The sequence below is a fragment of the Lissotriton vulgaris genome, chromosome 8 (assembly GCF_964263255.1).
Source record: "Lissotriton vulgaris chromosome 8, aLisVul1.2, whole genome shotgun sequence".
NCBI classification, from domain to species: domain Eukaryota; kingdom Metazoa; phylum Chordata; class Amphibia; order Caudata; family Salamandridae; genus Lissotriton; species Lissotriton vulgaris.
In genome coordinates, this window is record NC_141696.1 from 1,183,739,448 (window position 1) to 1,183,767,331 (window position 27,884).

At 46.6% G+C, this 27,884-nt stretch overlaps 1 protein-coding gene across 1 annotated transcript in view; it reads left to right on the forward strand.

The window, feature by feature from the left end:
* Positions 1-27,884, forward strand: part of VPS36 (vacuolar protein sorting 36 homolog) — a 262,064-nt gene that overhangs the window by 69,718 nt on the left and 164,462 nt on the right. Inside the window, exon 4 of the mRNA XM_086935046.1 lies at positions 15,379-15,493. Within this exon, the coding sequence (XP_086791172.1) occupies positions 15,379-15,493 (115 nt within the window). The remainder of the gene's footprint in view (positions 1-15,378; positions 15,494-27,884) is intronic.

Here is a 27,884-nt window from a genome sequence, read left to right on the forward strand (position 1 = left end):
AACATTAGAACAACACTCACTGGAATAGTTACTCCTCAGTCTGTAGGCTGAAAAGAGATGTTAACCCCAAAAGGCTGTGGAAATCGCAGACTAAAAGTGACAGAAAAATGGGAACAGACCAGTTGATCATACTGCACCGGGAGCAGTTAAGTCAAAGTTGGGACCGCCTAGACCGGGCCCTCGTCCTCAGTGCCTGTGCACACCTCCCTGTTTATTAAAGCAGAGACACCATCTTCTCATCAGTCCCAAGAATATACAGTGCTTAAGAAGCACACATACTTCGAAGAAGTTTTTACCCCATACACAACAGAATGACAGAGCAAGGTAAAGAAGAAAATACTACATGTGTATGAGAAAAAACTGGATACAAAATGTGTTGTGGAAAGAGGTATCCTTCTCGGTAGACATGGGAGATGGGCTCTTTGTTTGACAAAGAAGGCGAGGGTAGCTGTTTCTCGTTCTCTCACTTAGTTTACAGTAGTGGGATAGAGTTTTTTAAACACACAGCGCCCACATAAGGGTTAAAAAAAATCTGTTTAAAGAGATCTGTTTGCAGTAATTCGGATGTAAATTAGCTCTTTTCAGCGACGATCTCACTTAAGGCAGCAAGTATGGATCAGAATAATCTCTTCATGAGATCAGAGACAAGCAGCGGACTGGAGGACGGTAGCAACAATGCCGCAGATCTGCTCAGTCCATCGCGCGTTACAAATCAGTACAGCGTTATACACCGTGGGCCTCTGAGTTCGTGGGCAAACAGCCTGCCTCGCCCTGTCCCTCCTGCAGAGAAAACTCGTTGGCAGCATCTCATCAACACAGATGCTCTCGGCTCTGCGTCACGCATCCTATTAAAAAAAACACAACCAATGCCGAGGGAGGGAGGCAGCAACAATGAAGACAGGGTGAGGGAGGGTGCAAATAACAAAGTGGGAAGAGTGCTGGGGAGAAGAGATAGCCTGCAGATGCACTCATATAGAGTGCTAGATCCCATATGACCAATAGTCTGAAAGGGAACGATGAAATAATGTTCCCGTATAATCGTGAATTAAAGCGAATGCGCAGTGCGTCGAGGCAACAACTTTCTTTAAAATATTTGGCTGCGCACCTCGGGTTAACGGAGCCTCGGCTCGTATTATCACTAACGAAGCTCTCATTATGGCCCGCGTGGCACAATAATTAAATCAATAAACAATCGCGGCCGAAGTGGACCGGCTAAAGAAGCGCGGCCAAAGCGTACTGCGCTGTAAATAAAAACAAAAGAGTGCTTACAGACTTATGGGGACCGTGGGGGTTAACGCCACAAACTAACGATCCAGTCCGGATGGGCCTTCGCAGAAGGAGACAGAGTGGTAACAAAAAAGCCTCACTTTCAATCGGAGGCGAGCATTTAACATAAATGATGAGCCCAGCCAAACAAAATGATGGGCGTGGCTGCAAGTACCTTACTGAAATTTTCTCGATCACAATAAGCCTTGCAGAGCGAGAAGCGCATGCGTGCTCCAGCGCTAGGCGAGACCTAAAAATATCGAAGGCAGTAGAGTAGACTTGCTTACTCCTCAAGCCGAGCGTTGAAAATGTGTACCCATCTGATTTGCTTCCTCTGTGCCTTGCCACCTGCACAGCGTAGAAAAGTTGAACAAAAAAGAGCATAGCAGACTCCGATCAGAGTCTCATATAGGACTTCACTCCTCCCCCGCCCTGCCACAGCCTACCTATAACAATTATGGTTCATGCCCAGCAAGGAACGAAGGAGCCAGGTGTTGGTGATACACTCACTCCATCCCTGTTCCCATGTGCCTGCCCCCCCTCAGCCATCCACTCTAACAGCCCTGTTCTAATCCCGCCCTGGCCCATGCAAATAACACCCAAAATGAGAGCCTGTACCTAGAAATGCAACCCCCACGCTCACCACTATGTCATCATGGGCTTCCAGGTCAAGGAAGACTTCAACCGATAAAACAAGTGCACTCCTCAGGATGCCTCCACGTGCACTGCTCAGGATGCCTCCGACCATTCCCATGAACCCCCTCCCCCCAAGAAAAACAGATTCAAACAGCTTCCACTGTTTCGTAACCGAGCAGCAACTGCAATTTACTCCAAGCTTCCTGCTCTTCTTTTTCATCCTCTCTTCTCCGCCCTCCCGCCCTTTAATACCAGCCGGCCCTGGTTAGTAGAAAGCGTTGCAGCCGCAGAATCACATAATTCCAGTGGCCCTGCCTATAAACCACTGTGTCCTTTTTAGGTCTCGCTACGACGAACGCGATAAGCGCGTTCTCGCAGCGAAAACTATAGTCGGCGTCTCAGCCGAAAAACGACGAGGGGAGACCAGAGCTGGCCGCGCGCCCAGCATTCCCTATGGTGGCGTCGGATTCCGACGCGCGCCTTCGGAACGGGTCACGCGCGTGAGCTTCTACCGTAGACCGCTCACGTGAAGTCGCACAGCCCAATCCGAAGGTTCGCGTCGGAATCGGCTCTCACAGTCCCGCCCCTTCTCACCGGACCGGCACTCGCCCTGGGCGTCTTGTTTTACATGTGTGCAGACGTGGGCTTCGAGAGCTTTGTGGGGGTGGACGGAGGAAAGTTCATAGACTGCTCGGCACCAGCTTTTCTCCTCTTGCTGTAAGAAATCATTCGTGCACACTCTCACACAGCAGTGCACAGGGCGAGGGCTTGTAAGGTAGGCAGGCAGGCGCAAGGAGTTGTGTCCTTGCATTTGACCAGCATAACCAGTAGTGCTGGCATTACACCTGTAGGGAGGCTGCTGCAGGGCACTGGTTCGTTTCGTGCTTGGCGGACCTGGATTCAATGTTTGTGTATCTGCCATCTCGGGAGTCTGTGACGGCATGTTGCTAGGTTTCCTCGTCCAAGTAGAAGTGGGCCGAGGGTGTGTCTGTTGCAGAGTAACATTCTCCCAGCCAGTCCCCGGCAGCACTCTTCGTGGTGAAACCTGAGCACATGGCTGCAGACTGCGTCCTTTGGAACTAGAGGCTCCGTACTCTTGATGACGCAGAAGCATGCGTGCTAGCTTGTGTGTACTGATTCATGCGGCCAGCGATGCTGTGCAGAGAAATGCCTGTGCCTTTGTCTCAGCAGGCCGTTTTAGGGGCAGAAACCGATCATCTCTATGGATAAGCATGTGAGCGATGAGCTAGGTAAAGGGCGATCGAAAGAAGCCATATTGCCTGTAAACCCGTATTTGCTGTTAGAGGCCTGAATAATTGTTTTAATGCTCTTTTTTCATTGAGATCTACTGTAGAGAACTGAGCATGGATGTGCACCCACTATATTTTGAGGACACACATTATTTGGAAATAGTTATGCTTTTGGATAGGGATATCTGTATTTTCCGTGTTTATAAAAAACCCCAAGTAAAACGAAGAAACTAAATAAAACGAATAGTTACCTTAAGCTATCAGCTTCTCTATGAAATTGAATTTAGGTACACAATTGGATTTTTCGGGGAAGTATAGCGGCGATGCATTTTCTTAATACAAAATTATGTATCTTAAAACTATATTGAAAACACTTTAGTGTGTGTTTTGTCAATTAAAAATGTCATTCTAGTATACAGCCATTTAATAGAATTACAGGGAAGCATGAAGGATAGTGTTGGGTCAGGCAGTAGCCGTGGTAATTGGTAGAAAAACAAAGTGGGGCAAAAAGTGGGACTGGTGGGTGGCCAATTCATTTGCAATCCTTCAGAGCAAAGCCATACATTTAGAGTCAGAATATACTTGAATAGTTAACAACTGCTGCAATACGTGCCCACAACCAGCATGGTGTTAAGCTTAGTGACAAGTGCCTATAACAATTTCTAAATACCATTTTTGGGAGATAACATGGACAACAAGAGTGATCAGTAACGGTGTTTGTTTATGGATCAGGTAATATGCTATTGTGGAGACTCTGGATGGAGGGGATTGAATGCATGGGCATGTGGGCAGCATGTTTGGTTCTGTCCCTTCTAACTTCCTCAGTCCTGAGCTACAGCAGCACCCAAAGGTTTGTCAAAAGTTGTAGTTTCCTGTACCTTTCAGTGATAACTTTAATCATTAATCGGTTTCTCCAGGAGATAGGGGTTAGACTCAGACACACCGTAACGCAATGATTTAACCATCCGTAAAGGTCCACGTTCACTCAGTGGGAATTCCTTGATAATTTATACCTCTTTGATACATCAATAGAATTTTAGAATGCTTAAAATAAAGTGTCTTTTATTTAGTGAAGGGAGATGAGCAAACCACCAACTTCATAGGGAGAGCTGATCAAGAAGTTTGGCTTAACCCCAATAACAAAAGCACAGCAAAACCATTAAAAGACCCACTACAAAAATGCTCAGTGTTTTGCAGCCGCTCTTCTTCAATTTGAAGTATGCTGCTTGTATATTATTTTTGTTACAAAACTGCATAAAAGGAGGCGGAGGGAAGACAATTGCCTGGCTCGTCCTTTAATGTGCCCATATAGGTTCTATTCGCTCACCTAAAATAGTGCATAAGGCTACAGTTCTGTCATTTCCATGCATTTTAAATCACAATGAATTTCGTCCATATTAATAGTTCATTTGAATAAGATTGAATTTGCATACTTGTTTGTTGTTTTATATTCACACTTGGGATCTTGTTGAGGGTACTGAACCATTTTCTTGAGATTTGAAAGCACTCCAACATGCATCCTCTCTTAGAAGTGTCTACTTGTAATAGGCAAAAGTCCCTCTTTCTCTGCCACATTCGAAGATTGAACGAGGTGGTCTTTGTAGTGCATTTTAAGCTATTGTGGTAAAAATAATTTATATTGCTTATTCGAATACGCGTGGTTCATGGCTATTAGATACCTTTAGTTCGTGACATTTTAACTACAAAGAAGAATTTATAGTGCCTTCTCTGTTAGATGTGGCAACAATAGGGGTTCTGGCTCCAACGCAGTAAGGCTGCGCCAATACAAGAATCAACAAAAAGATGCCAGTACTGCACTACAGTTCAATATTTTCTATTAATTGAGTAACAATCCTTTCTATTAATTGAGTAACAATCCTCAATTAGAAAAGACCAATCTTTTAGTCTAGTTTCTTATGAACACTTCTTTTTATTTTGGATTTTATTTTTTGTAAATTTTCTATTTTTGTTGGACCTTATTTAGACAAAAATTATTTCACAAAAAGAGAGACTTGAAAGGTATATACAAGAACATCCAATATATACAAAGACATCAAAAAATTCATCAAACAATGACTTTCAAGTCTCTCTTTTTGTGAAATAATTTTTGTCTAAATTAATAGAAAATATTGAACTGTAGTGCAGTACTGGCATCTTTTTGTTGATTCTCTGTTAGATGGTCATCCTAGCTCCTTCTTGCACCCTCCTCTTAATATTCTTCAATTCATCAAACTTCGAGGATAAGAGTCTGCCCAAGATGGAATACAATCTTTGACCCGCAGGACCCACAGGAATCTGCTTATTTCAGAGTCCTAATGCTGGCCTAGTGAACTAGAGATATGCAGAAGTGAAAATCCCAGAGTGCCATGCGTACGCAGTTGGGGCCAGATGTAGGTCGGCCAATACCGGTCGGTAACAGCCCAAAATCGTTAAAATCGGCCGTTACCGAACAGTATTGCGAGAATGAGATGTAGGTGCCAAAAATAAACCGAATCGGTAAATATCAATCGGTAAAATTCCGACTCGGAAATAACTGATTCCATATTTACCGAATCTGTATTCACCGATCGGATAAATACCGACTCGGTATACACCGATTCGGGAAATAAGGAATCGGAAAACATGGCCATCGAGATGTAGGAAAGGGAAAAAATACCGAATTCATCCAAATTCGGTATTTCAGAGTCGGATTTTACCATGGACTGAAAGGTGGTGGTAACCATGTGGATGCTATAAAAAGGCTCCCAAAATGCAACCCTCCAGTCAAAATGTCTGCACTCTATGTGATAGCGAGGAGGCGAAGGCTACAGGCTGCAGGACTGAGGGTATGGCAAAGGGAGGTGCAGGTGTACAGGCAGAGGATCACTCTGGTCCAATTGACTGAGCCTGAGATACTCCAGAGGTACAGGCTGCACCCCAATACCATCATGGACTTAATAAGGGACCTCCACCCATACCTGGATCATCCAACACCCAGGGCCCACGCCATATCTCCCCATGTCCAGGTGCTGTGCAGCATACACCTGCTGGCCTCTGGGAGCTACCAGAGTGTGATAGCTGCAGTAGGAGGAGTATCCCAGAGCTGTCTGTCCCGTTTCTTCAGGAAGTTCCTGGATGTCATGACTCAGAGATTGGGAGACTACATACAGTTCCCTGACACACCTGCAGAACTTGCCAATACTAAAACAGACTTCTATGGACTGGCTCACTTCCCGCATGTGATAGGCTGTATTGATGGCACCCACATTCCCCTATGCCCACCTGCAGCCACGGAACACATATACAGAAACCGTAAGTCTACACACTCCATCAACGTGCAGGTGATATGCAATGCAGGGAACATCATCACCGACATAGTAGCTAAATTTCCAGGGAGCACGCACGACTCCTACATATTCCAGAACAGTGGAATATATAGACGGCTACAGAATGGCGATTTTGGAGATGGTTATCTGCTAGGTAAATATGTAGCACACACCCTGAAATGTATTTCTGCTCCATGTGGAATGTGTATGAAACCCATGTACCTCTTGTTCTCTCCCAGGTGATAGTGCATATGCCCTGCGTTCCTTTGTGCTGACACCGTACCTGAACCCAACCAACAGAGCAGAAAGGCGATACAATGTTGCTCACAGGTCCACCCGCAATGTTGTGGAGAGAACCTTTGGACTCCTGAAGAGCAGGTTCCGTTGCCTCCACAAAAGTGGAGGTGCGCGACAGTACAACCCCCTCCTGTGTTGCAAAATAATAGTGACCGTGCCATATTGCACAATCTTGCGACCAAGGAAGGCACAGAGGTGGAGTTGACACATAGGGAGAACATAGATGAGGACCAAGAACATGCAGATCCCCAGGCAACAGGGCCAGCCGCAGTAGATGGCAGATTGAGACGGACTGAAATTACACAACGCTATTTCTAGGTAAAGTATGACACACACACAGGTATACTTCCGGACATGAGTAGTTTATTCTGCACTACTTCATGATGGTCACATGACTGTACGTGAATGTCACTGGCTGCACATACTCAGTTGCTGTCACTGTGTGCAGTAGAGTCAGTTCCCTGCATAGTTCAGTTCTTGCGCCCTCACACCACATTGCGGGACTTAGGTGCCTGTCCTTCAGGTTCCCTGATGGTGCCTGACTCACCATGGCTGTGCCTGCCGCTCCTGCGCACCTCCTGCACAGGTGTACTGGAGCCACTCCTGCTGGTTGACCCCTCAGTCTCCTCCACACCCGTGTCACCAGCATTGCCTAGGTTTGAGGTCAACATCTGCTCCATTGCAGAGGTTACTCTGCCCATGCCCCGGGTTAAGTCAGTGCAGCAGTGCTCTATTGCCTCCTGCATTGAGATGGAGCGTCTGCAGAGGAGAGCTGTGTTGGCAGCGAACCTGTTAATGGCCTTGGTCTGTTGGCGCATGTACTGCCGTTCCCTTGCACGCTGGAGATGTTCCCTATCAAGCTTGTCGGAGATGACCCCCATGTAGGTTGAAATGTCTGAGATCCCCTGTGCAATCAGGTCCAGGCTACTAGCCATTTGGGTAATGCCCTTGTCCATGTTGGACATTGTTGCGCTCAAACCGCGCACCTGCCGCTGCATGGCTTGCAGCGATTTGGCCTGCTGCCGTTGGACCTTCACCATCGTGCCCTCCAGCCCACAGAACACGCTCTCACCATCCTGGCCCTCCCCACCATCACGTGCCCTCCTGCAAAGGACAGTAGTGCGCGCTGAGCCTGCAGACATAGTTGGTCTTGGCCTGTCAGGCACTGGCGCACTCTTCTGGGGGACATCTTCCTCATCCTCTGAATCAGAGGTCTGCAGAATCCTCTGCGGGGGCTCCGCCTGGCTACTTTCCCCTCCCGGCATGGGCGTGTTTGTGAGGTCTGGGGACCCAAACAACAGAGGGGACATTGGGATTGGTGTAGTGGGTGGGTCTGGTGATGAGGGGTCCTGGGTAGGGTCGTCTCCACCATCTCCTGCGCTGTGACGATTTTTCCTTTTTTCTTTCTCCCCTCTTTTAGATGGTACTGCCCTCTCCTCCCTCGGCTGTGCAGAACTGCGTGACAACTCTCCTGTGGAATGAAATTGACGTAGTGTCAATGCTGTAGTTTGTCTGTGTGTTTTTCTTAATTAAATGGTCTGCACACCTTTGCACAGTCCACATTGCTTGTTTGGGGATGTGTGTGGCATGCCTTGCTGAGTCATGTGTGGTGTACTTTGCTTCTGTGTGTACATGACTAAGTCTACCATGATACATTGCAGCAATAATTTCTGACCTCTCCTGCTGTGTCATGTGTGTACACAGTGGGGTGCAGGGTTGTGATAGGTGGGGATGCATGTGGGTACATGCCTCTTACCTTGTTTTTTGGCTGATTTTGCTGTGCTATCCAGGTCTCCAATCCCGTGGATGCATTCTGACTCCATGGTGGATGCAACTTGCTCCTCAATTGGTGTGAGTTTTGGGGCTTTGGCCCTGCCACCTCCTGTCAAACCAGCATCCTTTTTCTGTCCTGCTATCTTCTTCTTGGTGACTATACGCAGATCATACCACCGTTTCTTGATGTCCTCAATGTCCCGGTGGGTGACTCCTATGGCATTCACTTTGCCCTGAATTGCTAGCCAGATGTTACGCTTCACAGTCTCTGCAACATGCAGAGACTGCCTCCCAAATATTTGGCTGTAGTCGGTGACAATCTCATCCACAGTCACCTGCAGTTCCTCTTGGCTAAACTTCTGCTTCCTTTTCCTCTCACCAGCATCCTTCTGTCCTTCCTGTACCTCCATCCTCTGTCTGCTGGCCTGTGGATGCTGTGCTCCTCTCTCCTCTGCAGATTTGTTTGTTCAGTTGGTTTCCACCTGCATGGGTGTGGCCACTCCCAGGTACTGGGGTGTGGTGCCTCTCTCTCATTGGTTGGATTCACAGGGCCTTGGCTGTGGGGGGTGTATGCTCTCCCTGATTGGTTGACAGGCTCACATGGCATCTTTCAAACTCCCAAATCGGTATTTACCGATTCAGTAAATTCCGAGTCAGTGAAATCCGAGTCGGATTTGTCCGATTAGGAGATTCCCATTGATTCCTATGGGCAATGTGGCCCACGGGTTTGCTTGGGTTTCACCGACTCGGATTTTACCGACTCGGTCAATTCCGATTCGGTAATTAACGATTTGGCTTACCGAGTCATACCGAGTCGGTAACTTTTACCGATTTTTTTTCCTACATACCATTTTCCGATTGGGGAATACCGATTCGGTATGAGTCGGTATTTTCCATTCGGTAAATGGAAATTACCTACATCTGGCCCTTGGTGAGCTAAAGTTCCAAATACGATCCAGTGTAATTCAGTTTGGTCAAAACAAAATTTGGTGCGAGTCTGTTTGTAAACACTAAAGTTACTAAACTGTATACATCTTAACTAGAAGAAAGTGAACGGATACAAAGTTTTTCAATGTGCTAGATAAATGTAGTAGTAAAAAATTCTTTTAGGGTTTAATGTAACTCTGCCTGGTTTGTGTTTTACTGTTTGCTGAGGAAATGGATCTTTTTTAATAGGATGGAGCCTTAAATTAGTTTTAGTTTCCCTGTTTCTTAGAACATTATTAGCTGTCTCTCTGTGGTCGTAGGACTACTGAAGCGGAAAAAAAAATCAAAACCCAGGACTGGTCGGTCATTCAGATGTCTTTTTTTTCTGTCACTCTCAGAGTACTAAGGTTATCAAAGGACTGTCCACCAGACATACCTGTTGTGCCCATTTCTTTATTTTTGGTATCTAGGTTTCGAAGAATCTTGATTAAATAGGGTTAGGATTACTGGGGAGACATCAAATAATATATCAAGTAAACAACAGTTGGGGTCAAAACAGTGCTTTTTACTGAGCGTTCTAACAGCAGTTCATATTGGTGCTATCCAAAAGAAACAGGTAAGCATCTGATCCAGTAACCTGTATGGCATCCAATGTTGTAACATCTGTGCCTTAGGGTCTTTAGGAAGCCTGTGTGTGCCCAAAACAATTCATGCAACACATTGTCATATACAATGCCAATAACTCAAACTTTAATGCTGCGAGACCTATTGCATTGCAAATGCTTGTTTTTTGGGTTTTCCTTGTAGGAGACGAAGCCTGGCTTTTACGTTTTTTGGGGTATTGTGGCTTTACAACAATGAAATACCGATCGATCTTCATTGTTATTAACACAGTTCATTAAACAATCTATCTATCTATCTATCTAGCTAGCTGTCTGTCTGCCTGCCTGTCTGCCTGCATATATTTTTTAACTGCCACCATGTTCTACCTACCTTGGCTTCTCCTCACGCTTACCCTTTCATGAAAAGAAGCTCACTGATTCCTGTCCTGCCTCCCCTCCTAGCTCTGTCTGCCCTTACCTTCCTCGCCTTCCAAACCTCAGCTAGGGGAGGAGCAGTGCAGGCGCCACGCTTGGCAGTGGGTCAGTGCAGGAAAGAGACAGTATTGTAGGTCTTCACTGTCCTTTCACAGGTATGGGAGATGGCACCAACACAGCACCTACCATTGCCTGCCTCCCTTGAACCATATTGACCAAGGGGAGGTGGGGGCAGGTAGGGGAGACAATGATGCATCACCCGCTATTCCATAGGCCGCCATATGTCTCAGTTCTGTGGATGTCCAGGCATGTGGAGAAAAAGCAAGGGTGCTGCTGTATCCTGGTTGATGTCACCGCGTTGGGAACAAAGTTGTTTTCTTCATTTCTCTGATGTCAGAGCACTAAATAACAATGATTAAATTCCTATTCAGTGTAGGAAGGTGGATACCTTACTATGGTTACCCCAGATTTCTGCCTAGTGTTTAGCTGGTTTTCGACTTAATTGGCCTGGGATCCTGCTAATCAGGACCCCAGGCTATCTGCTCTCTCTTTAAAATGGACTCCATGTACCCTAGGCACATCTCCAATTGGATACTGGGTCACCTTAGGAGGCCCTGTACAGTGTACTATAGGTACCCAGGGCATAGGTGCATCCAAGGCCTACCAGGGGCTACAGCATATCTTTTGCCACCCCTGGCTGGCCATCCAAATTGACACAACTGGCTGATCACTCAGCTGGGGCAAGGTGGTGTAATCACCCCCTTGCTTAAATATAGTATACCTATATCTAACCTTATATCTAGACACATATACACCTATAAGTCACTCCTATGGCAGGCCTTAACAATCCTGGAGGCAGAGTGCTTGGTTTTATGTGAGATGGTGCTCTAGCATGAGCTGAGCCTGTCTGCAGCTTTCGGAACCATGTCCTTATAGCTGTTCTAGGATATTGCCATACCATATACTCTTAAGTGCATTATGTACCTCGCGGTCAGATGCTAACTATGGTTTGGCTTTATCAAAACATGTCGAGTAAGGTGTCATACAATTTGGAATACTACCCCCTCGCCAGTTCTGGCGACGGGGGTAGCATTCCACTCTTCTAGAGGGAGAAGACATGTTGTTCCTACTATTCCCGGTTAAAGTTAACCAGAGCCTCAGCATCACAAAATGGATGCTGCTGCCACAGACACAAGTCTGACCTCCTGCTGCTGGGAGTCCTTCCTGCTAGGGAGGCTTGGACAATAGGTTTCCTGTCTTGGGAGGTGCTAGCACCACCCCAGACAGGGTTTTGTGTATTAGGGCAGGGAGGGCTGAAAGAAAGGAGACACTGCCTGGGGCACACAAGGTGTCCCATGCATAGTCTAGTTCAAACCGGTGCTGGGGCTCTCCAGCCCTAGCTCTGGCGCTAAACCGGACAAAGGGAAAGGGGTGTAACCACCCCCTTCCCTGGTCCCACCCATAGGAGGGACCTAGCAGGTAATCCAGCCCCTAGAGTTGGTATATAGGTAGGAGCTGAGTCCCAAGACTTTAGATTAATCCTGACTGAAACTCTGAAACGAAACTCTGGACCTTCGATGATCTAGTTGAAGAAGACGACTAAAGAATCTCCCTTGTGGTCGAGTGACCACCCTGCACAAGCAGGCACCATCCAGCGATCAACGGCTTGCTTTGTCGCCGCCGGAGCCCGAGCACAGAGCCTGACAAGAACCGGATTCCCAGAGATCCAACAGCCCGATCCACAGTCCCTGCAAAGCTGAGACCCGTGGAGGCGACGAGAGATGTGGGACCGGCCATCTTGAAAAGTCTGCGACCTGCTAACTGTGCAGCACCGAGGCCTCCTCGAAGCGGTGCATTGGGGATTGAGAAGCCCCAGCCTCGATCATCATCTACACGAAAGATCGGCCCTGCACACTCCACGAGTTCTGCGTGGGGCCCTTTTGCATTTTGCTGCTGGACGCGTCTGCCCGGTCATTTGCCCGTTGGCTAGTGGCCATCTTGGCGACGATCCTTTGAATTTACACCGCTTGTCTGGTTGCTCCAGACTGGCCCTTGCTTCCCTCAAAAGAAGCAGCCCCTCAGACTGTTGGTCTGAGTAAGAAGCTAACTTCGTTTCCTGCGTGGGTTGCCTTTGCCAAGGCTTGTTGACTCCAATCCTGAAGCCGACACCGCCAACAGCGAGAGCCTTCGTGGGACAGTCCGTGCCTGACTCTGGTCGTCGTCTACGCGTCCTTGTCCACGTGTCTGCAGAGACAAGCTTCCCATCAGCACCTGATTGCTTTTCGACATCGCCTGGTTCCTTCCTGGTTCCTCCCTGGTCACTGGCTAGTGACCCAGACTCTGTCCCCTCTGCATTCAGGTCCTCTTCATCTTGGATCCACCCTTGGATCCACCCGGATACTTCTCTCCTGGTCCCCTGCCGCTTCTTTCTTCCAGGCTCCATAGGATTCGACGACGAAACCCGACACATTTTGACACCTATGCACCCGCTTCCTGTGGGTGAGGTAACGCGAGTACTTCGGTGCTCCTGTGGGTATCCACTATGCAGCTGCCTAGGTTTCAAGTAACTTTCACTGAGTCCAGTCAGAAGTGCCCTAAAAGAACTAGTTTGTAACTTTTACGTTCCCATTCATTCTCTATGGTAACCTGCGTGTGTGACTAGACACTGCACACGCCTCCCGTGGGTCTCCTGCTTCCTAACTCTTGGTAGCTCAGCGTAGCCCCAGCGATTTCCCTAGGCCCTAGGCCTATTCACTTTTCGTGCGGTGGTCCTTATACCACTATTTTAGTATATGGTTTAGCGTGCCCCTAGCGCCCTACTGTATTTTGTGCAACTTATTGTATTTAAATTGATTATCTTGTATAGTGCTTAGACCTCTGACCTCATAAAGAGTTCAGAGGGTTTGTTTAGTAATAAATCACATATATATCCTATATATATCCTGTGTGGTGTCCTTTTTTGGTGTTAAAGGGGTTACATATGGTAAAACAGCTGGCTTCACATGCCCTCTTGAGTTTATCCTAAGACTGCTCTGTCCATGCTACCTCTAGGATAGCTGGTCTATAAGGTTGACTTTAAGTATGAGCTTAAAATCCGTTCCGCTCGCGGATTTTGGGAATTTTCAGTAAATTCGCGATCCGCGAACTCCCGCGAATTTACCGGGAATTCGCAAATCCGCGAGCGGCGGATCCGGGGGCAAAAGTTGAAGCCTGGCCTGTTGTAACTATTTTACGATGGCGCCGGCAAGCTGCCAGCGCCATCCTAAAATAGTTACTAAGTTAGCTTCAACAGGAAGCTCTAATAGATAAAATAAAGCAGGTGCTCGATTTTATCTATTAGAGCTTCCTGTTGAAGCTAATTTAGTAACTATTTTAGGATGGCGCTGGCAGCTTGCCGGCGCCATCGTAAAATAGTTACAACAGGCCAGGCTGGTGTGCTTTCTTTAATCTTTTCCCAAATGTACCGTGGAAAATCAGCTGTGATGCTGGATAGAGGCTTTTGCATCCTTGACTTTCACGAGCGCAATACCCGTGCTGTTCTTGTGACCAGGGGCTTCTTTCTCTTCATCTGCTGAACTGATCTTTCTCTGACCTTTTATGCACAAAAGAGGCATGTGAACTCGCATGAAAGCCCCGCATGTTTGGCCCCGCCCACACACTCGCGGTTTGCACCGTCTTCCCGCCATTCACCCACTATGATGGACAGCTCACTCAAGGGACCCCTGCGCCCTTCGGGGCGATTGCATAGTAACACACTTATGGTCGCTCGAACTAGTTGATGCTCAAATTCAGTGACTCATTCATTAGCCCAAAAACAATCGTGAGCGTCGTCGAGGCTGGACAGGTGTGCCTTCTTCCCAACTCTACCGTGGAAAATCAGCGGTGATGCTGTATAGAGGCCTTTTCATCCTTGACTTTCACGAGCACAATACCCGTGCTGTTCTTGTGACCGGCAGGGGCTTCTTTCTCTTCATCTGCTGAACTGATCTTTCTCTGACCTTTTATGCACACAAGAGGCATGTGCACTTGCATGGAAGCCCCGCCTCAAATCCGCGGATCCGCAAAATCCGCGGATTTTGCGGATCCACTATCCGCAAATCCGCAAAATCCGCGGATCGTGGATCCGCAAAATCCGCCCATGCTTAGTTGACTTTACAACCATCACCATAAGGGTTGTTTGGACTGGTGCAAGGTGCTCACTAGAATAGTGAACATCCTATACCAGGCCAACTTCTCACATTCAGGGTAAAGGATTCCTACGATGACCATATACACAAAAGGGCTGCCTCATACTTTTCTTTCTCATGGTGAAGGCACTGAGATTTGATATACTTGATATTCCAGGTCTGGTGGCTCAGTGTACTAATACATCCACTGCAGGAGGCGGGGTTTGACCTCAAGGTCACAGGTTCAAATCTCGCTGAGTCTACTTAGTCTTTCATACTTTTGAGGTCAATAAAATGAGTACCATTGAGTTGGGTAACAATAAACATCTGTTATTCAGCGCCAAGATGCTCACAGGTAAACATGTGCTTTACAAATACACGTAATACATGATAATCTGATGCTGTTTGTAGAGCCAATAACATTGTACTTTCCAAGCTTGAGCCCAATATGGATGAAAAGCTATTGTGCCCCATCCTTTTCTTCTCCCACCCCTACTTCTTGAACGAAGGTTGACTATACCTTGCTTCTGTCATAGTTTCATTGTGACAAGACTTCTTATTGCATTTTCTTTTCAATGGCAAATTGTGATTTTCTGATTTTGAGACATATTAAGTTAGAATATAAAAGTTAAAATAGTGTTCTTGAAATGTGATTTACTTTTAAATTTTTCCCTTTGCAAATATTTTATTTTGATATTAGAAATATTTTCTTTCTGTACAGCGCAAAAATAGTGGTTCATCTTCACCCCTCTTCTCCCAGCAAAGATCCGGGACCTTACCAGACCAGCAAGTACTCGTTCATCAAACTTTCTTTCAAAGAACATGGCCAGATTGAAGTGAGTGTGGTGTAATGCTAAGGGTATAGCTACAGCAAGTTTCATTTTAACCTTCAGCAAACAAAACAATCAGACCAAGTAGCCTACAGTTTATACTATGCCCAAAACCTGAAGGAAGACATTTAAGTTTAAAACAAGTTATAATCCTCGGTAATGTTTTGGTCGGATAACGTATGAGTCCATTCATTTTGTTTACTATTCAAATGCTGTATGCACCTACACGCATAATAAGTGTGTCATGGAAGAGTATGTTTTGGGTGAATCATTTAATACGTATTGAAAGGGAGAGCATAAAGAAAGATATATTTAATTTATTTCATAGTTTTCCTCAGAGCTACTGTGCCTCAGACGCATATTAGTGTGCTTTACAGAGTAAAGAACATTTTGCCACTGAGTGATGAAAAAAAGCATCAACACAAAACAGGGATGATAAATTGCCATTTGGTACTTCCTGAAAGAAGGAAGGCTGTTAAGGGATGACATGTTTGTCAGAAGTGTGACCTGTAATATTTTTGCTGTACTGATCAATAATTGATTCCACTCTTGTGAGGTTTGTGATCTTTTGTCATGTGTAGACCGTTCTTGCTTACTTCTTTTCAAAGCTGAATTACAAAACTCCAGTGAGCAGATTTACTCCATGTGGCTCAGTATATTCCTCAATTTTGATGCCTCGTGTTTGAATCTATACAATTGTAATCATTTTTTGGGTAAGCAAGCGTCCGTTACTATTTTACGACTAATCCCTGATCGCCTTACAAATTACCGTTGGGAGTGGATGTCATTTTGTTTAATTTGAATAATCTTCCTGCCGCACAAGTTTCATATTTGAATCATCACAAACCAACTATCAAGTTAGTTCAACAGAGTGGGTAATTATAGGGGCCAACGAGTTCTATTAAATGAAAAAACACATTAGGTATGCAGTCCACACCAGAAAGTGGGGGTCACTAAAGCGTAAGTGACACTCAATAAATAAAGTAAGTAGTTGAGTGGAGGAGTATGGGGTGAGTCTAGGAACAGTACAAGAAAGTGAATTAAGCAACAAAGTGTACATTTCCAGCCATTGGCTGTATACACAACACATTTAATAATAATGCATATACATATAGAATATAATTACAGTATAAACAGTTCAGATCAAATGGAAAATACACACAGCACAGCTGTATATCGAGCACAATGCTGAGTATAAGGTAATGTTATAATCTGCCATTTAGCCCACTATAAGACTCACAGTATCACTTTATTGGCGATTGTTTGGAAATTAATTTTTCCCTCCTATTTAGCCTGTATACCTCTCCAGTCCCTCCTTTTCTACTATGGGTCATACCCAATTGCTTTGGCATATCCACACTTTCACCTCCCGGTGGGAAACAGTCCTACTGTATTATTTCCTGGAATATGCGGAGCATGCATACCTCCTCCAAAGACTATAAAATCTACATATACCTTATGAGTAAGGGTGTCCAGATAGCCTTACTTCAATAGGCTCACATGCCTCATACCTGGGCCAAACTCCAGAACTGATGGAGAGGCCAGGTCTTTTCCACCAACTTCTCCACTCATGCCTAGGGTACATTGATTTGGGTGCAAAGGCGGGTGTTCCCCTTACTGTGGTAATTCAAGATGTAGATCTGGAAGGTAGATTTGTACTCCTGGAAACCACACTGGATGGCTCCCCCTACTTCTAGACAGTATTTATGTCCCAAACTCAAAACAACCGCAGTTGTTTTCAGCGTCTTTCCGCCTGCTTGGCCACTTGGACCTGCTTACCTTATTTACTGGGAGTGGACTTCCATTGTGTGTTAGACCCCATGTTGGACTGCTCCCACCCTCCCCTTCCTAATACTTCAATGATCATTAACGCTCATAGCTTGGCAGCAAGGCTCCAACAGTCGTACATGGCAAACGATTGGTGCCATCATAAGTAGGAAGATGAAGCTCTACTCCCAACATTCCCCAGTACACAACGTTTATGCACGGTTAGACAGGATGGTTTGTCCTTCTGGCTGTGTCTCCCAGTTTCCTCACTGGGCTACCTTGGTCAGAAGTTATCAGATCACAGCCTCCTGATCCTGGACATGAACTTGGGGTGATTCCACTCTCCCATCCTCCGCCCTTCAGGACCCTATGCATCTGTGATCGTATTGTGGAGTATTTTGAACATAATGAAGGGATCCCCTCCTCACCTTCTGTCAGGTAGGAAGCCTTTAAGTTGGTGGTCATGGGCCTCTGTACGCATGCTATCTCATGGAGAACGGAAAATGCTGCTCTGAGCATTGGATACTCCTGAACAAGAGTAGATCGAGCATGAATGGCATGCGTTGAGGACCCTACCCTTTGATCCTCGCTATTTCAGCTCTGGGAAAATGAGGCTCATTTTATGGAGCGCTCGCACAGTTTGGACTGCATGTCTTGCACACACTTGGAGGATGAGAAGTCAGGCCACCTCCTAGCAAGGCTGATAAGCAGAGAGATCAGGCAACCCCAGATAGTTTCCATCTGCAGCTCAACCAGCGGTTTACTCCACGCACAAAAAGACGTATATAACGCTTTTACCACTTATCACTCAGCCCTAAACAGCCTCCCAGTGGAGGCCCCTTGCACAGGCTTGCAAGCTTACTGAACTGCCATACATCTTTTCAGACTCTCTCTGGAGGACAAGGATGTGTTGGATGCTCCCATTACAGTACAAGATGTACAGGCAGCGGAGAAGACCCCGGGAACAAACAGCCTCCCAGACAAATTCTACAAGACATACTTAGTCGTGCTGGCCCCCACACTGACAAAGCTCTATGATTGCATTCTTCTCGAAGCAATCCTATTCTCGCTAATAAACCCCGGAAAGGACCCCACAGACCATGGCTCATATCGCCATATACCCATATTAAATATGGATTACAAAATCCTTAGTAAGTTCTTGGCCGACCATGTTTATCAAGTGCTCCCAAGCCTGGTCCACCCAACCAGAATGGGGCTGTCCCTGGCAGGAACACATCCCTCAATATCTGTCGGCTCTACTGAGTCATGCATGGAGGGAGCCCAGGGGAGTTGGCCCAGGACTTTTGCCCTTGTGTCAGATTTTCAGAAAGCCTTCGATATGCTCAGGTGGGAATACTTATTTGCTGTATAAACGCAATCTGCCTTGTTCAGTGGATCTGCTTATTCTTCACAAATCCGACTATCAAGGTGCGATATGGGTGACAGCTATCAGACTACATCTAGGTTGGCATGGGCACCAGAGAGGGATGTCCCTTGTCTCCCCTTCTCTTTGCAGCGGCAATGGAGCCCTGGTGGCCTGAACCAGGCTGAGTGCAAAGGACTGGGGCATATCCCTTCCAGACTACACACACACAATCCCGCTCTACGCAGATGACAAGCTCTTCTATCTTAAAGATGTTTCCTGTGATCATTCCCACATCAACCAGGTGACCTTTCTGGCTTGTAGGTTAGTTGGCGCAAGTCCTGTATATTCACCTATCTCTGGTGATGAGGCCGATGCAGATTAATCTGGGAGAAGGTCCACTGGGAGCCCCCCTCTTTCCGATACTGGGGATTCAAATCTTCCATTCTGTCCCGCATTGACAGGCACGCCTCTCATCCTTTGGAGGGTCCAGGATGCACAACCAACCAACCTCCAACTCTTCTAGGCCTTGTATACCTTAGGGGGCGGCCGTAGGCTGATCAGTTGGCTTTCAGGGCCTTAACAACGCAAACCCAGATCTCCCTGCAACCATTGAGGGATGCATGGGAGGAAGACTCTGTCAGAACTTTACATGAGAATTAGTAATCCAAGGCTCAGGCTTATCCAAAAAGGGTTTCCAGGAATGTCCGCCTAAAGTTAATCCAGTTCTATGTTTTGCATAGAGCCCTGTAGAATCGCCAGAATTTTTCTTGGAACCCTGGACCCCTGTATTGTCCCTATCCGTCCTCCTGGGAATCTTTTTGCCATCTGTATGCTACATCATTTTCTGTTTGATCACAATTCCTGGGAGCACATCACTTATCTACTCTTGTGACTTGATTTCATTCCTTTTCTTTTTTCCTTGTCACATTGGTCCCAAGCTTTTATCCTCCTTGAAACTATTTGACATATGTGCATGTTTTCCCTCCCTTCACCTAGTGTAGACATACTGATGGTAATGAATTCCATCTAATTGAATATAATTGATCCTTCAAAAGACTTGTTCCTTTGTTCTTTTCGTGTTTATATTCATTTATATGAAACTTTCAGATCTCCCCCAAGTTGTTTTTTACGAAGATCTATGCCTTGAGGAAGGTGAGACCCGTAATAGGTCTGTCACCGAAACGTACGTTGGCACTGACTCTACAATTCAAAGAACTCGGCGGAGTTTACCACATATTTATGTTTTTCTATAATTATTTAGCCTGTACATAGTCTTGTTTATATTCTGTTATTCTTGGACATTGATTGACACCTTGAGCGTTATTTAACTGTTTCTTCTATTATTATGAATTTGAGAAATTAGTGACTTCTATTTAATATTGATATTTTGTGACTGTTCATGCATTTTGTGGTCTGCCGTCTTTATCGATTTGTATAATACTTTTTTCTTGATTGACTGGATCCACTAGGATCAGGACGAGTGTGAATGTGGAATATATGCTGGATGCTTGAGTGGGAAACTGAATGAACTCTGTGGGGAAATGTACTTTTGTTGTTATGTCTTATATGGTGTCTTTTGCATTGTACATATGAATATTGATTAAAGCATTTATTTATGGATTTATTCCTCACAAATATTTCTCTTTGATCATTTGGCCTGATGGAGGGAGTTTGTATTTCTGGTGAGTTTATCAGCACCATTTTGATATAGTTCGGGTGGAGACATTCCTGTGTTTATTTATTGCCCCGGACCCCTGTGCCAGGTTTTAACGCCCCAGCTGTCGGACTGTGCTATATGCTATGGGATTGCCCTCAGATCCTCTCTATTTAGGTCTCGCGCCTAGCGGTGCAGTGCGCAGCATTGCTCGTGCAGCGCAAGACATTTAGTAGCTAAAAACAGTGTTTTCAACCTGACCTAGCAATTGCACACGCTCGTGCGTGTGCTTTTCATTTTGTGGGCCGCTATTGGCCTTTGTGTGCGTCTTTTTATAGAATACTGCACGCAATAGGCCAAAGGCGGGTGCATTGCTCCGCCCACGGCCTATTGGTGTCGGTTACGCGCACCGGGCGTCACGTGCTTTCAATTATCGTGCCCAGACACGGGCGCGATAATTGAAAGCACATGTCTCGCTGTGGCGCGTACACCTGTACCACTCGCAGGCTTCTTTCTTTTTCAAGCGATCGTGAAAGTGAAAGCGATTGCGAAAGTGAAAGCGATCGCGAAAGTGAAAGCGATCGCTTTCTCTGCCGTTTGGTTCTTCCTTCTCATTTGGTGTTGGTGTGGGCGTGTGTGCGCATCTGTGTATGTGTTCATGCCTGTGTTTGTTTGCCTGTATATGTGAACGCATATGTGTATGTGCGTGCCTGCCTGTGTGTGCGTATCTGTGGATGTGTGCGTGCCTATGTGTGTGTGCTTGTGTATGTGGGCGCATCAGTGTGTGTGTGCGCATCAGTGTGTGTGTGTGCATGCCTGGGTGTGTGCGCATCTGTGTGTGCTTGCCTGTGTATGTGAAAGCATCTGTGTGTGTGTATGTGTGTTTGCCTATGTATGTGAAAGCATCTGTGTCTGGGGATGTGTGCCTGCCTATGTGTGTGTGTGCCTGTATATGTGTGGTATCTGTGTGTGTGTGTGTGCGTGCGTACCTTGGCCTGTACGTGCATGCCATCTGTATATGTGTGCGTGCCTGGGCGTATGTGTGTATCTGTGTATGTTTGCCTGTGTATGTGAAAGCATCTGTGTGTGTGTGTTTGCCTATGTATGTCAAAGCATGTGTGAGTGTGTGTGTGCATGCCTCTGTGTGTGTGTGTGTGTGTGTGTGTGTCCAGGGCAATGCAATCCTGCACTTCTGTCAAGATTAACATAAAAATGAATGTTATGTTTGTATCACATTTGACGTTGTCAGAATAAAAAGAATGCTAATGTGGCCAGGCCTCGACATGGAGTTCCAATTAGCTGTTTCCCTCCAACCTGAAGTGTGTTTTAGGTCAGGCGGAGCTCAGTGTCGTGGTTCATGCGAGGGGTGAGCTGAGGTCTTGCATTTTGTTATTTCGAAGCATGTTCCCCCTGGTCAGAAATGTGAGCACACACGTGTTTTGAGTTAACTCTTGTTCCCACTCTTTTAGACAGATACGCACGCCCAGGCATCCTTAGGACAGCAGCGTTTAATATGTGCGGTGTTATCGAGGAGTCTTACATGCTCATGTAAAATGAGCAAAGCAGGGTGCAGTATTGTTGGCGTGCATAGAGAGCGGAGAACGAATAGAAGAACTTTCATTTAGAAGTTTTAGTTAATTCACAGAAATATTTTCTGCCTAAACACAAAATCCCCCGAGCTGGAGGCTGCTATCTGTTTTCAATGACCTCTCTGTGGGGAAAGGGGAGGGGGGCGAGAGAGAGAGAGAGAGATCGTGTCTGTCTCAGAGTGTCTCTTGCCTCTTCCTTACTGGTTGTTTCACAGCTCTGACTTAAGAACCAAAATGCACCCAAACAAAGAGTAGAAGAGAAAGAACGGCGAGTGTCAGTGAAGTGAAGGATGAGGGCATGCGGGCCACTAACCACACACAAGTAAGAACAACAAGGAGCCGACAGTGCTAACGATTGCTTTGGAGTTCTAACTTACAACCCCTACGTATCCGCTTTCAAAGAACTCGTGCAAGAGCCCTGCTCAGGTCACCATTTAGAATTCCATTCCCATAATTAACATGGATAGGGCAGCAGAACATTATAATACTTGCAGTGACCTGTATTATCTGGTGTTTAATCTGGAACTGCAGCCTGTCCCGTGCAGCGGGACAACTCGCAGACATGTGCTGCCTCCGCTAAATAAATATGTATTTCCTACGCTGCTTAATAACACATTATGTTGACATAGTTTGGCTTCCTTTCCTTTGTAGTTGGATATATGCATCAATTTAAATCGGCCCATAGTCATATATTTGGAAATGAAGAGGTTCCACATTGAAAGATGCGTTTGAAGTGCGTGGTGTGAGTTAGATGAAGTTTAGGGGCATAAGAGCAGTTGAGCATAGAAACACGTTAACATGTGCCAAGTAAAGGAGATTAACGTGTTAGGCTGCACTGGAAGGTTAGCTGTGTGTGAGTCTGCATGTGTGTGTCTGTGTGTGTGTGTGTGTGTGTGTGTGTATGTGTATGGCTCTGTGTGTGTGTGTGGCTCTGTGTGTGTGGCTCTGTGTATGTGTGTGTGGCTCTGTGTGTGGCTCTCTCTGTGTGGCTCTGTGTGTGTGTGGCTCTGTGTGTGTGGCTGTGTGTGTGTGGCTCTGTGGGTGTTTGTGTGGCTCTGTGTGTGTGTAGCTCTGTGTGTGTGGCTCTCGGTATGTGTGTGGCTCTCGGTGTGTGTGTGAGTGTGGCTCTGTGTGTGTGTGTGGCTCTGTGTCTGTGGCTCTGTGTGTGGCTTTGTGTGTCTGTGTGTGGCTCAGTTTGCGTGGGCAATTATTTTCTTTTTCTTAGCCGTAGTATGCAAATGTGAATCAGGTGCAAAATCTCAGTTTTTGCATGATCAGCCTGCAGCGGACTAGAAAATGAATGAATTGTACGCTGCATTTTTGCAGTGATCCACTGACTGCCACAAAATGACTGCCCAGGCATGCCAACTTGCAGATACATTTCACAATGGGGGGAGGATCTTATAGGCGATGTGTCTATGAAGGGACAAAATCATAAGCCAGTTGCGTTTACGAGGTATGAGGGCACAAGGTCATGAAGAGGGTTCGGGGCTTTGGGCTCAGATTTGACCCCCAAAACAAAAGCTTCTGAAGCTACCACTAATGCCCTGGGGAGTATGTGAAAAAATACCCATGAAACGCAGCAGCGCCCACCCTCCAGATATGAGCTGGAAACCCACATCCCACAACCCACACCTGCAGTGTGAGAGACAGCAGTGTGTATGAGAGACAGCAGTGTGAGACAGCATTGTGTGTAAGAAAGACAGCAGTGTGTGAGAAACAGCAGTGTGTGCGAGAGAGAGACAGCAGTGTGTGTGAGAGAGACAGCAGTGTATGTTCTAGGGAGAGCATGATGTGAGATAGCCAGCAGTGTGAGATAGCCAGCAGTGTGAGATAGCCAGCAGTGTGTGAGACAGCAGTGTGTGAGACAGCAGTGTGTGTAAGAGAGACAGCAGTGTGTGAGAGACAGCAGTGTGAGAGACCTTGTATTTATGTTTTGGTTTTTGAAACATAAATAAAACGCATTGTTATTTGCAATGTTAATAGCTCAGACTCACGTAAATACGAGACCTATTGCATTGCAAATGCAATAGGCCTCGCATTTGCGAGAGATTAAGCTATTGTCACTGTAAATGACAATGCCATTTATTTATCTGTTTTCAAAACCAGCACATAAATATATAGTTTGTCATTTATGCCAATAACTCTAACTTTAGTGAAGGCGAGACCTATTGCATTGTAAATGTTTGTTCTTTCTCTTCCCCTCTCTCTCACTCCCGTCTCCTTCCCATTTCTTTATTGTTTTGACCTATCTTCTTTTTTCCCTTGTCTCTACTCCTCACTATCTTCTTTACCAGTCGTTCTTTTCCCTTGCCGCCTTTCTCTCATTCTCTTATAGCCCTCTCCCCTTCCGGTTTTTGCCTTACACATTAAGCTGCTCCTGTTTCTCTTCTTCTTATCAGTAGCTTTATACAAGCATTTGAAATGCGTTTCTTAAAGTTACAGCTGTTGCTGTTAAAAATGACAATGTTTTTTACCTTTGCTTTTTTATACCAATAGCAATTGAGCTATGCAAATATATTTGTGACACTGCAAATAAAAAAATCTAAAGTAAAAAACATTCTAATTTTCAAAGTCAACAGCTCTAACTTTAGCAAATGCGAGACCTATTGCCTTGCTAATGCTTGCTGGTATTTGTTACTGAGACGTTTGGGGAAATCACAGGCGTATCGAAAACGAACTCCTGGGAGGTATGCGCCGTAGGTATCCTTAAACATTCTTGAAAACGCAAGACAACCTGTTTTTTGGACCGCGGCTGCAGTGTGGCCAAATGATCCATAACAATGAAATGGAAGCTCCCTTCACCCCCATCACTGGAAGCCTGGGTTCACACCCTCATTAAATGAACGAAGGCTGAGGTGATAGCCCTTTACCGAGAGTAGGTGAAGGTTCTGCGCCGTTGACCTAAAGCCCACGACTGGGACAGCTTGCTGTCCCAGTTGACTGACCCACTGAACTCAACCGACTCCTCGTTCACAGCTATTATCCCAGACCTACCCTCTTCTATATGCACCACAGCTTTGCCCTGATAGGAGGGTGCACGGGACAACGATAATCCTATTTGGACCGTCAACCCGGGGTGGCCATTTTTCCCTCCCTAGTCCCTGCCAGTGGTAGAAGACTCTCTTATCAACCATATTGAGGCATTAGGGACCCGCTCCTACAGCTACCCTGTTGTTTTCCTGTTGTTTTCCACCCTACATCTTGTTCCCCGTTTCTACCCTGATTGGCAGTTACACTACATTAGGTCCCCAAAGACTTGGCCCAACCCACTTTACTCTGTCTGGTGCAGCTCCCATACCATCACACATGCAGATCCCTAATGTCTTCGCACCGGCCCCTCCTAAGTGGACCATCTCGTCACATCCTCACTTGACCGCCTCGATGTGCCATTATTTACAAGTGCCATTTGCATTCAGTACTCAATGGGATCTTATGATTTATTGTTGGAATAATGGTTGGCCTGTATTGCCTCTCTTTTCTATGTGTGCTTTTCTTTTCATGGTTTATATGCCACCATGTCATTCCTGCAACAATGCCAGCAGTCTCTGGTGCAAATTTGTTGGAACCAACAATCTATCACATCTCCGTACAATGCCATCAACTATGGATATCTCATCCCAAACATGCTTGAGCTCATTCAAACTCTCCACATATCTAGGCATCTTTGTACCTGGTAACAACTTAATCAAACCCTGCAACTCCTCAACTTTCCAAATCGCCTTTCTCCATTCCTCTTCACTAATGACCTCAGAGACACCAAACTTAATTGTAACCAGCTAGAAAGGAAATGGAGATCCAGCCACGACACCACTGTTAGAACTACCTACAAGGCTGCACTCAAATGCTATTACCAGGAAGTTAGAGACACCAAGAAACAAGCACTTGTAATGCAATCGGTCTCACCTTTGGGACCTTATATGTATTTAGCTATGCAGCACGTTAGCCTGGGTGCTGAAACATCTACTGTTCTTTAACATGGAGGGAAAGTAAGCACCAAACTGCGTGACACAGACAAGGTAGCGTAGCGCTTTGTAACAGGAGCGCATTGCGTGTTGACCGTATTTTAAACTGTTTGTGTGTATTTAGCGCGCTGATCTAGTGCTGCGTTTAGATAATCTGGGCTTTTTAAAATTCCCTCTTACCCTCACCGTAAATTGTGCCCCCCACCGCCGTTTGGCGGGCTTGGTTCCTCGGGTGGGCGCCATAGTAGAGAGGGGCAGAGCAGCTTCATTCAGCTTCATTCCGCCAGCGCTTACTGCGCATGTGTCAGCGAGGGGACGCCTACTAAAGGCGAGTCCCGGGCGAGTGTCCAGCAGACAAGGTAGCGTAGCGCTTTGTAACAGGAGCGCATTGCGTGTTGACCGTATTTTAAACTGTTTGTGTGTATTTAGCGCGCTGATCTAGTGCTGCGCTTAGATAATCTGGGCTTTTTAAAATTCCCTCTTACCCTCACCGTAAATTGTGCCCCCCACCGCCGTTTGGCGGGCTTGGTTCCTCGGGTGGGCGCCATAGTAGAGAGGGGCAGAGCAGCTTCATTCAGCTTCATTCCGCCAGCGCTTACTGCGCATGTGTCAGCGAGGGGACGCCTACTAAATGCTCCTCCCTTCCGTAGCGGGATCGCGGAGCGGGCGCGTCCTCGCGTGGCCGGAGTCGTGCCAGAGTCCTGCCCGTCTGCGCCCGTCCGCGACAGGACGTGCTGGACGTGGCTGGGCTCGGACCCCCTTCCTGGCCGTACTATTCTACATCATGCTGTGCTATACCAGAGACAGTCTGGTTGCCATTGACAGGTCTCGGTCGACCTGTACAACATCCAGGGTGGACCCCCTATGCGGCCCGTTTTCGTGTGGTTGCGGATGTTTCTCCTTGCCCGCCCCCGTAAGCAGGAGCTGCAGGGACGCCCCGCGTGCGCCCCTAAGCCCATTGCCTAGTATTTGTATATGGAATCTTAATGCTAGGTCGCTTGTTAAGCACCATCTTGACATTTACGATCTGCTAGGTGGGGAGTTGCCTGACCTATTCTGTGTGACAGAGACCTGGCTGCAGGATGCCGACACGGCCATTGTCAATCTGGCCTTCCCGCCGGAATACTCGGTATTCACCCTGAATCGTACTTCAAGAGGCGGTGGAATAGCTCTTGCTGTCAAATCCTGCTATTCCTGTACGTGGCATGGGCAAAAAATCCCGGGGTGCGAAAGCGCCTTGTTTAAGGTTGCCATTACATCTAACTTCACCCTGTCGGGACTATTGATCTATCGGCCCCCGGGGAGCGAAGTGGCCTTTAGAGCAGCGCTACCTGACGCCATTAGTGAATTGGCTACGGGGTGCTCCAATTTTTCCATCATTGGAGACTTAAATCTGCATTTTGACAACTCCATCAGTCCCTCAGTATCCAGTTTCTTGGCAGACCTCGAGGCGCTCCAGCTGAAGCAGTTGGTGGCGCAGCCCACCCACTCAGGGGGTCATACCCTTGATCCGTTCTTCACTAATCTTACGGAAGCCTGCGTCACCAGCCACACACCTCTGGCATGGACTGATCATTATTTGATACAGATCCACTGCCCCATCGTGGCTATTCAACCTAAGCCAGTGGTGTGCTCGGTTCCAAGACGACGCTGGAACAAACTTAAGCTGGATGAGTTTTTCCACCTCCTATCGGCTGACCCGCTTGACTTCTTGGGTTCGCCTGATCAGGTCTATGACAGGTTTTGCTACTGGGTCTCCAGCGCCCTGGACACCCTTATTCCCTTGGTAACCTGCAAAACTGGAGTTGGCAAGGCCAGCCCCTGGTACGACGACTCACTGCGGGCTCTGAAGGTCTCTTGCAGGCGCGCTGAGCGGGCGTGGCGTAAAGCCTATACCAGTTCGAAGAAAGTTCTATATCTGTCAACTGTGAAAGTGTACCATCGGGCGGTATGTAGAACTCGTGCCGCATTTTATGCTGCACAATTCAGGAGTAGCTCGAACCCGTCTAAGGCTATCTTCAAGGTACTGAAAGACCTCACTGCCAAAAAAGTCACA